Raw genomic sequence first — 16,448 nt, 5'->3', positions numbered from 1 at the left:
TGCATGTGATATTGTTCCATTAAAAAATAAAATGAGAACATTTGCACAATGAGAAATATTGTGTTTTGAGTTGGGTTCACTTTTTTAAGAATTATCAAAATGTCATTTACACACAATGAGTGTGTAAATGACATTTCTATAATATTTACAAAATATATTTTAATAACAATTTTCAGAAATGAAATTAAAATCCACAGAAATCATAAAACATCCTCAGTTTTTAATGTAACATCATTTTGAACACAACAACATGAACAAACAGTAGAAAACAACAACATGATCAAATAATACAAAGTATAAAAACACTGATATAAAATGATGCAGAGAAAAAAGAACATCAGGTTAAAATCTAAGTGCAATAAAAACAGAACATGTTAAAGTTGTAGCTGCATGTTGCCATGTAGTGTTTACTCCGTCTGTCGACAGCAAATCACAATCCTTCACCTCCATCTAATCAAACTGTTGTAGTGTTTTATCACTGCCAGTCTGCTCTGACTGTTTTGCAGTGAATTGTGGGTAGTGCTTATTAGACATCACTTGTCTGAGATTTTAACTCACTGCTGAGTGTTAATACTGTTTGTTATTTAAGAATCCTTGTGTTGATTATAAATTATGTGTTTACTTCAGGTTTCAGACCCTGACAGACACTGAACTGCTGTCAGAATAGGACCTGTCAGACCAGGTCCAAAGGATGAATGAGTGTTGAAACACTGTGCAGAGGAAGATCATCACATTTACCACCAATCATGACTTATGTATCTCACAATCACTATAACTATGTCATGACTGTGAGATCCTTTATCAGAGTTACAGATCTTTATCTCATAATTACAACAAAATAATATAATAATGATGAAATCTTCATCTTGTAATTATAAGAAAAATATCTCATATTTAGGATGAAATTGCTAGATCCCTTTTTCACAGTTACAGTGTCATTCTCTCATAGATACAATTATTTAATAATTACATCTTTATCTCATATTTAGAAAAATAACATAAGACATAAGATCCCTGTGTCATAATTAAAAGATTCATATCCTATAAACGATGAAAGGGTCTCACATTCATGGTTTTATGATCTGATGATTATAAAATCTATCCCGTTAATATTTATCATTATTTTGTGCCTCTGAGATCTAATGACAGTAATAATCTCATTAACTGAAGGTTACAGAGACAACAGTCTCCAAAGTCATAATTATGAGATATGGTGAATGTAATGTGCTTCTGAACTCTGCTTCCCATGATGCATTTTGTTGGTTTGAGGCTGAATTATTAACACACACATTTAAAAACAGATAATACTTAAAAAATCCATCCAGGGAGGTGTGGATACCTGTCTGTCTCCACCGGTCTGTCTGCACCTGTCTACCTGTCTGTCTGCACCTGTCTGTCTCCACCTATCTACCTGTCCTTGGCAGAGCGCAGGTCGGTGGTGATGGGGTCGTGTTGGATGGTTTGGTGCAGCATCAGAGCCAATAATCCGGCCCGATTGGTCATGGCGGTCCTCAGGTTCCTCTCCTGCTCGAACAACTCGTCCAGTTTATACCACTAACAGAAAGAGAGGGTCACATGATGGATATCAGTCACTGCTGTGACGTTCAGGTTAATGATATTAATAAAGTTTAGTTTTCGAGGTTACCACTCGGACTCTCTCCAGGTCGACCTCTGCTCGGCGGAGTTTCTCCCAGCAGTAATGTTTGTTACACTTCCTCTTAGAGACGCGGCAGAACTCTCCAGTCGGCTCAAAGACGTCTTTGACCAGAGGACAACCACAGACCTCGTCTGCTGGGATCTGATGGACCGAGAGGAGATTCGGTCTTTATTTATTGTTCTAAACCTCTGGTTTTATTTTTTCTTTAGCAGTGTTCTGTTCTGTGAGCAACTGTCAGTGTTCATACAGTGCTGTATCAGATGATAGTCGCGTCAATAAAGCTATTTGGAAATGAATCAAACAGAAAATTAGAAATTAGATGGAATAATAATAAAATAGTAATATATAAATAATAAATGAAATAAATAATTAAATTATGAAAATGAATGAACTTCAGCTGGTAGTTTATTGGTCATTGTGTCAATACAAATATGAAGCTCAGGCTCACACACCAATTTATGTTTATTTTCATTCCAAAACAAAAGTGGATATCTTGATTGTAATTCTTTTCAATAGTCATGTTCCTATCAGCTCCACTGGTAATTTTATCATCATGACCAGAGGAGTTTCACAAGGATCAACACCAGGCCCCATTCTGTTCACTTCAATTTCTATACATAAACATGCTGCCATTAAACCAACCACATGAATGACCTGTACTACAACTGTCTGTCACCAGATGACACACTGTGTGAATGTATAGTGTGTGAATGGGACAGAACTGAGGTTGTCTTTGTGGCTCAGAATGAAAGACAGAAAATCACTGCCCACCTTCACTCCTTACCTGTACACACCTAGCACTCACTTTCCTCAGCCTATACTTCACAACTCAAGTTAAACTCCACCTGCTTAAGAAGATAGTGTGTGCAGTATCAGCAGACACATGACAGGGTGTTAAATATGTTAGCTGGTTTGCTGGTAAACTCCATTAGCCCACAGATGCAACCATGAAAGTCTCTGGGTTTCCTTATATTCTCTACAAATCTCTATTTCACTGGACCTCGTGAGAAACTAGTAAGTTAGCAACCTTAACTAGCTACCCTGACATTCAGACTGAAGTCCATCTTGTTTCACTTCATTTTAACAGTTTCCGATCATGAAGGTCTGAAAATAGTTAATAATTAAGCTAACATTTAAATTTTCTTGGACGTTGCTGAAAACATATGAGATGTGGGCAGTGATTAGAGGTGTGGAAGGTGATGCTAGCTGGCTAACATTTGCTTGTTAGCTACCTTGGCCATCATGTTTGCTATGTTTCCCATTACAAAGTCGTTGTTGTAGTTTAACAAAAATGACTCTTTTGTTAAATTGCTGTTTGTTGTGAGAAAACATAAAGAAAGACGATTGAAGATGAGTGGGAGCTATTCAGGTAGCTAACTGGATAATTAGCAGACATTCAGTCTGCTCTGTGTTCTGAACAGAAAAAGCAGTTTACAGTGAATCTTTCTGTCTGCTTCACTTATTTGTCTTGACTTCACGAAACAGAGTGTTCACTTTATTTCATTGGTAAATGTCAGCGCTAATGTCAGCGGGATCCTGACTCAGTGGAGGGAATACATGAGAAATAAAATATTTATATTTTAATTTAAAATAATATATATTAAATATATGAATATTATATAATATTATGTATTATTAGTGCAGAGACGTGTTTGTGTGGATGAGACGTACCTTTGGATCTCTGGAGTGTTCAGGACATAAAACCTGCAGCCGCTTACAGTACGTCTTACTCTGAGGGTTATACACATCACAGAACAACCTGGTGGCTCTGAGAGACAGAGACATGAGAAACATGAGATACAGGCAGAGACATGAGAGACAGAGACACAAGAGACATGAGAGACACACAGAAACAGAGACACAAGAGACATGAGAGACACACAGAGACATGAGAGACACACAGAAACGGAGACACAAGAAACATGAGAGACACACAGAGACACGAGAGACCGAAAGAGATATGAGAGACAGACAGAGACATGAGAGACAGACAGAGACATGAGAGACAGACAGCAGCATGAGAGACAGACATGAGAGACATGAGACAGACAGAGACATGAGAGACAGACAGAGACATGAGTGAAAGGCAGAGGCATGAGAGAAAGGGACATCATTAACTTCTTCAAATGAGACAGACAGACAGGTGGTCTTACCCCTCTATACGTGTTGGGTACATGGAACCAAAGGATGTCTGACTCTCGTACTGTTGGACAGACAGACAGGAGACATGCAGACAGACAGACAGACAGACAGACAGGCAGAAATAGGGAGACAGACAGGCAGACAGACAGAAAGACAGACAAACAGCCTGACAGTCAGTCAGACAGTTCAAACAGACAGCCAGAGAGAGAGAGACAGACAGAGAGACAGACAGACAGAGAAACAGACAGAGAGAGAGACAGGTCTGATTAGTGTTCAGTCAGTTAAATCTCTGCAGGTGTAACAGCAGCTGCTTTCAAACAACTCAGACATAAAGAAGTTACAAATATTGTGACACAAGTTTACGACAGATCATCATTTTTAAATAAAGTTAAACACCGTGAAAAGACCAAATGTTGATGTCACCCAGATGTGAGAAGAGCCAAGGGGAGAGAAAGCTGTGCTCTCCAGGTCTGCTCAGACGCCCTCTAGTCTACAGAGACAAAGTCTGGTCCAGTTTTTCACGGCGTAGTTAAACTGTCTCTTGTCTCAGGCTGTAGGCAGCGTGCTCACCTGTACAACATCTGTGCACCTGTGGACTGTAACATCTGTTCATAAGAACATGTCTTCACATTCAACTGCTGTCTCTGAAGTTTGATGTGGTTTCAACGACTTTATCAAGGTATCAGCTGCTGTGACGCGTACACAGTGAGGTGATGTCATCATGTGGCTGTTGTCATGTCTGACATCACTTATTTTTATTGATGCTCTGCTGTTAAAAGAAACCTGTGGACACCTGTGGACACACCTCACCTGTCCTGTCTCCTGTCTCTACACTGACCTTAGCATAGCATCTCTCCATGTGTCTCAACGCCACCTTCGGGTTGACGGGGTGACTGCAGGAAACACAGAAGATCTGAAGGTCAGTGTCATCACCATCACCTTCAGTCACCTGCAGACGGACAGGTCAGAGAGAGAGAGAGACAGGTTATAGACAGGTCAGAGAGAGAGAGAGACTGTTCAGAGAGACAGACAGGTCAGAGTGTGTCTCTGTATGTCTCTCAGTGTCTTGTACCTCCTCGTGGTGTTGGACCTGCTGCAGTTTGGCGTTGGCGATAATGCCTTCGAGCTCATGAAAACGTTTCTCCATCAGCGTGAGGCGGAGCCTTGCTGCCTGCTGCTCCCTCCTGATTCGCTCCAGCTGTCTCCGCCCCATCTCCTCGGCAACGCACGGACTCTGCTGCCATTGCTGGATCCTCTGAGGCAGGATCTCATAGATACGACTGAGACAGAGACACAGAGACAAAGAGACATAAAGACACAGAGACCAGTCCAGGAGACACTGTCTTCCAGACCCTCAGTTTCTCTGTAGTATCTGACTGTGTGTTTATGATTTTGTGTTGTTATGTTGACATTGTGCTGTTGTGTTGTGTTGATGTTGTGTTGATGTTGTGTTGTTATGCTGATGTTGTGTTGTTGTGCTGATGTTGTGTTGACATTGTGATGTTGATGTATTGACGTTGGGTTGCTGTTATTAAGGTGCGTCTTCACTGTCACACAATGAGAACTGAGACTCACTTGGCGGCAAGCTTCATGCCGCAGTCCTCAGAGCAGTACTTCGAGTTGGTCCTCGCCGGTTCGACACATCCAGGACCCAGACATTGCCGCAGAGCCCCACCCACCTCTTTGACCCCACCCTCCCCCGCTCGCTCACTGTGCCGCACACGCTCCCTGTGACGCTGCTTCGCTTTGTGACGCCGAGGCTTCACCTCCTCTTTGGGAGTGGACACAGACTTCTACAGGACAGGACAGGTGTGTTAGTGACATCATCAGTGACATCATCAGTCCTCTAATCGACACCGTCCTCACCTTCTTCTCCGTCTTCTTCTCTCGTCTCTTCACATGTTTCACCTTCACTGCTTTCTTCCTCAGAGAGTCCGACTGAGCATCCTCGTCCTCGCTGTGCCACAACTGTAACAGGATGACACGTCACACACCAGGAAGTACCTGTTCTGACAGATGATTAGTCAGAAAAAGCTCACTCACACCAACCAGGTCTCTGTATCCGGCAGCTTTGTACTGCTCATACAGCTCCAGCTCGCTCTCACTGAACCCCTCTTCCTCCTCCTCATCCTCCTCCTCCTCCTCTGTCTGGTGCCCTGCCCCTTTCCTTGGCAGGCCCCGCCCCCTGCCGCCACTCCGACTCATCTCCTCGTCTCTGACCCGAAGCATCTTCTGCTCAAAGACGAGAAAATCACCAACATCCATGTCATAATAAGTTCATCAGCTCTGAACATAGATCTGATTATTATGACTGTAACACTGGAGCTTTATCAGGTACACCTGTACAACACCTGTACAGTCTATTGCAGTCCAATATAACACCTGCGCTTATGAAGCTAGTTTTCTGTTTATCTCTGAATTCAGATCTAACAGCAGTTTCTGGTTTTTGTCCACCCTGTTTACTTACATGAGGGTGTCAGAATATTAGGAACACCTCTGAAAGAGTCCTTGACTTGACTTGACTGAGAACAGGTGACCAAAACTGTGTCACCTGTTCCTAAACAGCAAAGGTTCTCTGAACTCTTCATACAATCATTAACACCACAGGTGGGTCCAACAGAAAACTCAGATTAGCAAAACACAAAGCCACAAATCATCAGTTCCTTTTGGGGAGTCCCATCCCCCCTCTGGTCACTCACCCGGGCTCGGACCTCACACTGCCTGAGTCGACACTTCTGTCTGATTTTGTTTGGACCTCCAAACTTCTTCATGTCTTTGCAGAAGTCGCACTGAGCGCAGTCCTCAGTCCTCAGACAGGCGTCACACTCTCCACACATCCTGGCTGAGCGCTTGATCTGAAACATCACAAAACACTGATCAGAACCAGACACCAGAACCAGAACCAGAGGCTGAACTGTCTGAGTTTTCTTCACTGTTAACAGATTACATGTAGAAGCACCTGAAAAGAGCTGAACCAAGTGAGAATCTATCTGTCCAGGACCCAGTCTGTTCACCTGTGACCGATGACAGCGAGAACCGACAGTAGCGGCTCCTACAGAGGTGAGCATAGATGCTGCTGTAGCATCACTTCTATCAGAACTGGAGAGAGTTTCATCAGCAGAGCCTCTTCTCCATGGCTGCCAGGTCACCTGTGAGCCCCGCCCTCTGCCAGTGTAGTTGCTTGGTTACCTGTGAGCCCCGCCTTTTGTCAGTCTTGGGCTGGGGGGTGGAGCTTCCATCTCTGTCTGGTTTGTCGTCTCTCTCTGGCGCTGCCTCTTTCTCCTCCTTCTCCTTTGTCTTCTTCGGACGGTATTTAATCTCCAGAGATGAGTCTTTATCTGCAGACACAGCATACAGCTAACGGCTAACACACAACTAACAGTTAACACATAGCTAACAGCTAACAGACCGCTAACACACAGCTAACAACTATCAGCTATCACACACTAAAGGCTAGCTAACTAACTAACTAACTCTTCACAAATATAAAGTTTTCTTTTTAAAACAGACTCAGTCATTTACTCAAACAGCTGCTCAATGTAGTTTTTAATAAAACGGGAGGAAATAGTGACTTTGTTGGGGACTATTTTCAGTGGCGGATTAATCCACATTTGGTACTGTAGTGAGTGTTTGTGGCAGCAGGACAGTGTGTGTGGGACTGAGTGAAATAAATCACAGTGTGTGTGTTGACGGTGATGAAGTCAGAGACAGTCAGAACTGGTCTGAGTCTGAACATGACGTTTAATGACTGTTAGAGGAGACTGACCTCTGCAGGACGGACAGTACCACACTCTGATGGCCTTAGCTGCTTTCTCTGAAACTCCAATACAGCCTCCATGAAACCACTCAGTACAGCTGTCACACCCTCTGACACACAGACAGGTTCAAACAGACAGAAAGACAGACAGAAGGACAGACAGAGAGACAGACAGGTTAGTGTGTCCTGTTGTATGAGACCTGGTCTTCTGAGATCTAGATGAGGTTTAATTACATCATGAAACAGTTGATGTCTGGTTTCCTGCAGACACAGTACACAGGAGCGTTGGGGATTCTCATGGTAACCTCTTCTTCTTCTCCCTCTTCACCCTCGTCTTCACCTCCCTCTCCTCCTCCCTCCTCTTCCTCCTCAAGGCCTCGCTCTGTTCCTGCCACTTCCTCAGACTGACACACAACAAACAAACAAACAAACAAACAATAACACAAAGAAACAGGAAACATGATGGAACATGATGGACAGGAAAGATGACACAGTTTCACTGTGTAAATCTTGGGAAAAGGTACCAGACCTCAGAGTAAAGGTCTCTATCCAGGTTCAAACTTTTTCACATTAACAAGCCTGGAACCAGTTTCACTGTTTGTTTGTTTTTTACCAGCAGCAGACCACATCAAACCAGGTCCAGTTACCTGGACTAGATTAACATGAAGACTAAAGACCAAAGTCTGGATAAAAAAAAAGCATAACACTTCATGGACCCCTTCCCAGAAACTGATGTGAAACCTTTAATCTGCTCATACATTAAAAAGCGCTAATTCCCTGTTTTCCCTCTAAACAGAGCACATCGGACCGGGTCCAGATTAACACCCTCCGACTTTAGACCTCAGACCTGGACTACACTGACACGGAGACTCGACAACAGATAAAACCCTTTTTCTTTCATAAAACCTTTGTTCTGTTTGTAACAACAGAAAAATGGCGACATAGTTGTTGAGATTTTTTCAAACCAAACTCCGTTCACTTTTCTGCACATTATAACTGCTGTGTTGAGTGTGTGTGTGTGTGTGTGTGTGTGTGTGTGTGTGTGTGTGTGTGTGTGTGTGTGTGTGTGTTTGTGATGCTGCAGGTTGTTAAACGGCGCTGCTCCGTTATTCTCTGCATCAGTCTGAACATCTGTCTGTGAACTCACCATGATCCAGCTGTTTGACGTTCACACACAGAAGAAGAAGAATCAGTCCTCCAGCCCGGTCCTCATCACAGTTCCACTTCCACTTCACTCATTCTTCATTTTTACCAAAATCTGCACAAATCTCTTTGTTTCCGCTTCATCCTCCTCCTTCTCCTCCTCCTCCTCCTCCTACCTCCTCTTTCTTCTTCTGTGCCAAAAAAACCGGTGGCCAACAGAGAGGAGGCGCTACTGCAGCGACACCTGCAGGACGGAGACTGAGACACCTGCAGGACGGAGACATAACAGTGACAGAAATATTTGTGAAAACACACACACACACACACACACACGCACACACACACACACACACACACACACACACACACACACACACACACACGTATATAGTTTATAATCTTCTTTATGATATATTTTCTTAAAATTTGAATGATATTTTGTGTCTGAATTATTCAATAAAAGTGTGATGGTGTAGAAGAATAAAATAACAGTCAATACCTATATGGATATAAGATTTTCTGTATTGTGTTTTCTTTTGTTATAAAACTTGTTTAAATGATAATTTTCTCTATCTTGTGTAAAATATGTTTTAATGAAGGGTTCAAAAACAGTGACTTCCATACAGTGCTATAAAATAAGAAGAACTGACATTTCTACAGATATAGATCACAGTACAGTATACAGCTACACTGTATTAGTGTAACTGACTCACTGAGTTACTGTACTACAATGATACTAATGACCATTCACAGTATAAATGTAAATGTAAGTATCTCTAATCAAGAATACAAAATACATCAAATATATGAAAACATATGAAACTGAGTCAAACATAATAGATACAATAATATACAGATATCATCTATAACAAGTATTTAGTACATATATGATAACAGATTTCTCTAGTGCTAGTACTACAGTTAGGCCAGATGCTGTGGAGTCTGGGTAAAGTAGTCCAACAACAGTGCACAATCACCTGAGTCCAGAGCGCTTGAGACTTCTGGATTTACCACCTAGCGGAGATCCTGGTTCTTGATCAGACCTTTTACTGGGAAATTTCTGAAACATCAGTTGCAGGAAAATTTTTTTGATTTTTGGAAAATCATCTCCAGTACCAACGTGTAGTTTCAGCTGCAGTTCTCTGTTCCCAGCAGGTGGCAGCAGCTCATCCTACATGTTCAATCCACAGATCCGTTTGATTCCTTTTGATGCTGCAAGTTGTTGTTGTTGTTGTTCTTCTTCTTTTTCTTCTTCTTTTTCTTCTTTTTCTTCTTCTTCTTCTTCTTCTTCACCACATCAGCCAATGACAGACATGGATGATAAACAGTGAATCAGTTTGACTGATTAAAGCTGAATATTTTTTAAAACTTGTGATTATAAACAGATTGATATTGGTCCCTCAGACGTTTAGTCTAATCTACCTCTCTCCTGCTCTATAACATCATAGATAATCAATATAAATATGAACCATCACTATAACTTCATGTATCTGTGTTTACATGACTCTGACTGTTTCACTGTTTATCTGACGCTGCTGTGAATCTGATGTTCTTCAACCTGTTTACATGATGTAAAATCCTTCAGTAGATTAACATTAACAGTGAGTCGATGGTTTAAAAGCAGAATTCAATGTTTAAATGTATACTTAATGTTCACACACACACACACACACACACACACACACACACACACACACACAGGTAAACAGTTTTCTGTATCTGACTCCTGGAAAAACAAATCACACAGATCATTTAACATTCATATTAATAAATGGTTCACACTGAACTCCACCCTGTGTGTGTGTGTGTGCGCGCGCGTGCGTGCGTGTGTGTGTGTCTCTTTAAAGGAAGCGGAGGAGGAGGCGGTCACACGCATGCGCGCGCTCCAGATAAAAACGGCAAAGTGTTTATTGACGAGAAAAAAGTTTCAGACCAGAAGAAAGAAAGAAAGAAAGAAAGTCCTTGAAGCTGCAGGTGAGAAACTTTTATTTCTGTATCTGTTAAATCATATGTTTTAATATTAATGTGACACAGACTTTGACTCAGATCAGTTTCAGTTGATCAGGATTCAATTTCTACTCAAAACAAATTCACACTGAACATTAACAGTTTAACAGTGAACTTTGTTTCTACTCGAGACTGATGATGGTTTTATTTCTCATCAGTTTAATTCATCTGACCTGTTAATGATCTGCTTTTATTTTGTAAAACACTTTGAGCTGTTTCATGTATGAATAGAGCAAAGTTCATTATTATTATTATTATTATTATTATAATAATTATTATTATTATTATTATCAGTGGTGTAAGCAGTACCTCAGCCTCAGTCTTTCAGCAGAATGACTGTGTCAGGATAAAGTGTGTGATGTTACTGGATCATAGTGAAAGATGAACACTTTGTTTTTCATGTGTCATCTCTCGGCTGCAGCAGGTGGAGCTGATGTGAATCAATGTATTTTGAGTAAAGTCATCTATTAATCATCAGAGTTCATTAATAACCTGAATCTGCAGGGACAGTCTGTGTAGGAGGAGGAGGGGTACGTCAGAACTGCAGTAAATGTACTTATTTATTATAACTGATTATTGCTGATTATTATTTTTGTTGTATGAAGATAAATGTGAGTCCAGACTGTCCCAGCTGCTGAATTCACATCAATGATTTAATCACATGATATCAGCAAGATGGACGTGACATCACACTGCAGTGACATCACTGAGAGCGGAGCCAATAAGAACCCAAACCAATCAGAATGCATCTCAAGTCAGCCGATGGCCAATGGGACGCTCCCACATCACAGCACAGGTGAGACAGATAGAAAGGTCATGAGGTCGTGATTCTGATGACATCACACTATTGAACTCTAAACTCCGATCCGTTCAACGTCTTTGACGTCAAGTCAGGCTCTCACATCTGAATCCACATCACCCCTCAACCAGGGTAGGACCTGAGGGGATTTCCTGTTCCTCTTTGTTTTCACCCTCAGGGAGGACTTCCTCACAGGCTGCAAACACAAGTCCTGAACCTGAACAACCAATCCTCTCATCTGTCAGAGCCCAGCAATGAGCTCTGCTCTGCCATGTTTTACATAAGATACCTGGATGGTTGAGGTTCAGGGGTCAGGGTTCAAAGCAGGGATCCTGACCTGTGACCTGTGACCTTTAATTTCAAGTGTAAAAGCTGATTAATTCATTTAAACTCTTTACTGCTGTCTCTAAATACTACAGTACCCATAATCCTCAGCTGCTGTTGCTATGGAGAAGAAAGCAGTCAGAGGTGTGAATCAGAGCAGTGAAATTAAAACAGGTTGCCATGGTTACTGAATTCATCTCAAACTGAATGAATTTCACCTTTAGCTTCAGCTGAATATTAATGTGAAGCTCTGTGATTGGCTGTTAGTGAAATGCACCCTGGGAGTTCCTGTAGCCTCAGAAGACTGAATTAACTCTTCTCACTTCACTGCTCTGTTCACCACAAAAACACAACACGCAACAACCAACACACCAGAGCGGCTCCTGTGGTTCAGGAGGGAGAGCGGGAGGTCGGTGGTTCAAGTCCAGACTCCACCAGACCACATGTCCAAAATACTGAACCTGATTATCAGCGGTGTGTCAGTGTGTGAGTGTGTGTCTGAAAATGGGTGAATGTGATATGTAGTGTAAAGTGTGTTGCAGTCCATGATGGCGGTTTTCTGATGTTTTAAATCCTCTTCCTGTAGATGAGGCACCACCCCCTCTCTCAGATAGGTCAGAAGATGGTGACATCAGTGATGACTCTTTGACGGGCAGCTCCTCCACCAATGACATCTGTCGACTCCTCCCCTCTCAGCCCGCCTCTGCTCTCAGAAAACAGAAAGGTAACATCTGATGTAATCTGGTCTAATTTACCCTCATGTACCTGATCCACCATGTCATATGTGACGTAACCTGTGATGTCATCTCTCTGTCCCTCAGGTGTGGACAGCTCGTCAGTGTCTCCTCCCCCCATCTGTACTCCTCCATCTTCCTCAGTTACCTCTCCTCCTCTTCCTCCTCATCCTCCTCCTCCTCCTCCTCCTAGGTCATCCACCTGTAACAGACACAGTTGCAACCTTCCTCATCATCATCATCATCATCATCAGAGCACCAATCAGAAGCGTCTCTCCTCCACTAAAAGCCACGCCTCTTTCAAGACCGACGCTGCCCATATTAAGGAGGTTGCTGGAGACGGTGAGCCAATCAGCCTCGATGCCTGGAAACAGAGTTTGTTTTCACAGGGTCACAGGTCAGAGGGTCAGAGGGTCACAGGGTCACAAGGTCACAAGGTCACAGGTCAGAGGGTCACTCCTAAGAGCAGATACAGATGCAGATAGAAAAGTGTGTCGTCAGCATAAAGGTTAATTTTATCTGCAGAGGTGAAGTTATTGTTTGTGGACTGGAGGACTGCAGTGTCCGCCATGTTGGACAGACAGACAGACAGACAGAGGAAGTATCTGAGTGACAGGAAGTTGAACACTCTGATCTCAGGTGTGTGAGTTCCTGAGAACATGGTAAGAATAGAGCTTGTTCATTGGGTCACTGTCTGCACCTGTGTGTTTCACTCAGGAGCTGTAAAGATGGCGGACAATAGTAACGCCAATAGTTTGACACTATGCTTATCAGGGTCAGAGTTAGCCTTACAGCTGAAGGTGAATAAAGTGAAAATCAAGAGACAACTCATCAGTTATTAAATGAACCAAAACAAACATCCTGTGACTGTTGGAGGAAACAGGAATGTGAGTCTCTGATGTGAAGAGTCGTCGCCACACTGATGAGGTTCTCTGAAGCTCATTTATCAGCTGAACACACTCCAACATGTAGGTTTGCTTATCTCGGCTGAACACACACACTCTGACCCCTCCCTGCATCGGTTGGTCTGGTTCCTACCAACCAACACCCACCTCCACCCAAACACCACAGAGCGACAGGATGAGGGCAGTACTGTTGACCCACAGTCAGAGTCTCTTCATCTGTTTATCATGTTTCACTGGTTAATGTTTTTTTTTTTTTTTTTTTTTTTAACTGTGGTTCAGAATCAGAAGCTCTTTTTTCTCTTCATGGTCTTCTTTTACTGTGAATTTCTGTGAACATGAGGAAAAGAGAAAATCACTTGTAACTGATATGCTCTTTTATAACACGACTGACAGACTACGCTGAGGGCCGAACAGCACCAGGGTCACAGTTAGAAGGAAAAAAATCTGATTTTGAGGGCAAAATTCATAATGTTTTAATTTAATGAGAAAAAGTAATATTGAAATATTTCATTTTCAACTCTGAAAAGATTCTGATTGTCTCTGCAGATTGTTGCGTTCACTGTCACCTGGTCTGTGTTGTGATTGGCTCTGCAGACTGTTGCGTTCACTGTCTCCCAGCCTGTGTTGTGATTGTCTCTGCAGACTGTTGCGTTCACTGTCTCCTGTCCTGTCTGTTCTGATTGTCTCTGCAGACTGTTGCATTCACTGTCTCCTGACCTCTCTGTTCTGATGGTCTCTGCAGACTGTTGCGTTCACTGTCTCCCAGCCTGTGTTGTGATTGTCTCTGCAGACTGTTGCGTTCACTTTCTCCTGACCTGTGTTCTGATTGTCACTGCAGACTGTTGCGTTCACTGTCTCCTGTCCTGTCTGTTCTGATGGTCTCTGCAGACTGTTGCGTTCACTGTCTCCTGTCCTGTCTGTTCTGATTGTCTCTGCAGACTGTTGCGTTCACTGTCTCCCGGCCTGTGTTGTGATTGTCTCTGCAGACTGTTGCGTTCACTGTCTCCTGACTTGTCTGTTTTGATGGTCTCTGCAGACTGTTGCATTCACTGTCTCCTGACCTCTCTGTTCTGATGGTCTCTGCAGACTGTTGCGTTCACTGTCTCCTGACCTGTCTGTTCTGATAGTCTCTGCAGACTGTTGCGTTCACTGTCTCCTGACCTGTCTGTTCTGATGGTCTCTGCAGACTGTTGCGTTCACTGTCTCCTGACCTGTCTGTTCTGATGGTCTCTGCAGACTGTTGCGTTCACTGTCTCCCGGCCTGTGTCGTGATTGTCTCTGCAGACTGTTGCGTTCACTGTCTCCTGACCTGTCTGTTCTGATGGTCTCTGCAGACTGTGGCATTCACTGTCTCCTGACCTGTCTGTTCTGATGGTCTCTGCAGACTGTTGCGTTCACTGTCTCCTGACCTGTCTGTTCTGATGGTCTCTGCAGACTGTTGCGTTCACTGTCTCCTGACCTGTCTGTTCTGATGGTCTCTGCAGACTGTTGCGTTCACTGTCTCCTGGCCTGTGTCGTGATTGTCTCTGCAGACTGTTGCGTTCACTGTCTCCTGACCTGTCTGTTCTGATGGTCTCTGCAGACTGTGGCATTCACTGTTTCCTGACCTGTGTTCTGATTGTCTCCACAGACTGTTGCGCTCACTGTCTCCTGGCCTGTCTTTTCTGCGAGCTACTATCCATGTGTTCGGCTGTGGGGGAGTGTCTGGCGTGTGGAGTGGGCGGGGCCGGGTGTTGTGACGCTGCAGCTGGCTGTTGCTGCTGCGTGGAGGCAGCAGGGGAGGCGGCCTGTACGGAGGAGGCGTGTCAGGCTGTGTTGGATTGTGGGATACTGGAGGACTGCTGCGGCTCGTCTGACTGCTTGGAGGTTTGTCTAGAGTGCTGCTCCATCTGCTTCCCCTCATAGAGCAGCCAATCAGAGCGAGACTGCAGGATGACATCGGAAGAAGAAGGATTGACCTGGGATCCACTCACTGCTTTGTTTCTGTGTATAACTGTGAGTGACAACTCTCAGTTTATGGTTCATCCTCTATGGAGCAGCATCCGACTGACGTCACCATCCAGAGCCTGATCTAGATCAGACAACCCTGCAGCTTCAGAGAGGTGAAGTCAGAGCTGCAGCTGATGACCTGGAACTGAAACGACCTGCAGGAACCGGACTGTTCCCAGGACCAGGTTTTCATCGTTAGGATCCAGTTCAACTAATGGACCAAAGATTCTGGACTTCTGAAATGTTGGAGAACTGTCCCGCTCTCTGGTGACCTGGGGTCCAGACCTTAACATCATTTGAAAGGACGCACTCATTTTTCCCCTTTGTGTTGAAAAGTTTCATCTGATTCTGATTTTGTTGATCGACAAACACAGAAAAGTTCAGGAAACGTTATTGTAGCTTTAAGTAAAACTGAGCTAATGCACCATGATCATGGCCTCATACCTGTTCACTGATTCCTGACACATACTCTCCTGTGTCAGTCTTGGAGTATTTCCAGGGCCTTTTGTGACCTGAGGTAGTTCTGGGACAAGTAACAACCAGGTGCTTAATGAGCAGGTGTTCACTCTGACCAGATGTCTGTCCCACACACTGAACCAGACAGTTGAAAGGTCATAGAGTCAGGTGTGACTCCTGTGTTGACTCATCAGGACTCGTTAGTACAGCTCTGCTCAGGTGAAAGTGTCGTGATGTCCTCTCTGAGAAAACAAAGATCTGTCAGAGCGACGCTTGACTCTGCAGCAAAAATAAACCTCATGTTCAGCCTCTGCTGTTTTTGTGTCTGATTGACAGCTCAGGAGGGGGCAGGGTTGGACAGGACAGGACGTAGGTCCTGCAGGGACAGGAAGTGTGTGTTTGTTAAAGCAATGTGCCAGGACTTCCAAACAGGAAACAGGAAATCACTGGAATGACAACGCCACCTGACCTCTGACCCCCGGGACACCCGACATCAAAGAGACAGACAGACACACACACACACACACACACACAC

General features: G+C 43.6%; 2 protein-coding genes across 9 annotated transcripts; one reads left to right on the top strand and one right to left on the bottom strand.

Moving 5' to 3' along the window:
* Positions 1 to 200: 200 nt before the first annotated feature.
* On the bottom strand, positions 201 to 8,867 carry cxxc1a (CXXC finger protein 1a). 4 transcript variants are annotated; one of them, XM_087173978.1, is made up of 14 exons: positions 8,704 to 8,867; positions 7,791 to 7,960; positions 7,566 to 7,666; positions 6,989 to 7,137; positions 6,499 to 6,654; positions 5,843 to 6,031; positions 5,666 to 5,767; positions 5,375 to 5,592; positions 4,872 to 5,079; positions 4,638 to 4,748; positions 3,811 to 3,965; positions 3,329 to 3,425; positions 1,646 to 1,798; positions 201 to 1,554 (listed from the first exon to the last, which is right to left on the bottom strand). In XM_087173978.1, exons 1-14 carry the CDS (start codon positions 8,704 to 8,706, stop codon positions 1,408 to 1,410), a joined length of 1,959 nt encoding a protein of 652 aa, XP_087030104.1. In that variant the 5' UTR covers positions 8,707 to 8,867; the 3' UTR covers positions 201 to 1,407. The 4 variants fall into 4 exon arrangements, with proteins under 4 accessions (XP_087030104.1, XP_087030105.1, XP_023261903.1 ...); XM_087173979.1 differs by having other exon boundaries at positions 5,849 to 6,031; XM_023406135.2 differs by having other exon boundaries at positions 3,811 to 3,860; positions 8,704 to 8,866.
* Positions 8,868 to 10,577: 1,710 nt separating this feature from the next.
* LOC111654956 (uncharacterized) lies at positions 10,578 to 16,224 on the top strand. 5 transcript variants are annotated; one of them, XM_023406144.2, is made up of 5 exons: positions 10,578 to 10,673; positions 11,312 to 11,502; positions 12,416 to 12,553; positions 12,651 to 12,905; positions 15,099 to 16,224. In XM_023406144.2, the coding sequence occupies exons 2-5, from the start codon at positions 11,382 to 11,384 to the stop codon at positions 15,371 to 15,373; spliced, it is 789 nt and encodes a 262-aa protein (XP_023261912.1). In that variant the 5' UTR covers positions 10,578 to 10,673; positions 11,312 to 11,381; the 3' UTR covers positions 15,374 to 16,224. The 5 variants fall into 5 exon arrangements, with proteins under 5 accessions (XP_023261912.1, XP_023261913.1, XP_087030101.1 ...); XM_023406145.2 differs by having other exon boundaries at positions 10,591 to 10,673; positions 11,378 to 11,502; XM_087173977.1 differs by lacking the exon at positions 10,578 to 10,673 and adding an exon at positions 11,684 to 12,303 and having other exon boundaries at positions 11,420 to 11,502.
* Positions 16,225 to 16,448: the final 224 nt, after the last annotated feature.

Source organism: Seriola lalandi, unplaced genomic scaffold (genome assembly GCF_002814215.2).
Source record: "Seriola lalandi dorsalis isolate HSWRI2012SDOR001 ecotype SW California unplaced genomic scaffold, Sedor1 jcf7180002054296, whole genome shotgun sequence".
NCBI lineage: Eukaryota > Metazoa > Chordata > Actinopteri > Carangiformes > Carangidae > Seriola > Seriola lalandi.
Note: the sequence above shows the minus strand (reverse complement) of the source record. Positions and strands in the feature narration are given on the sequence as shown.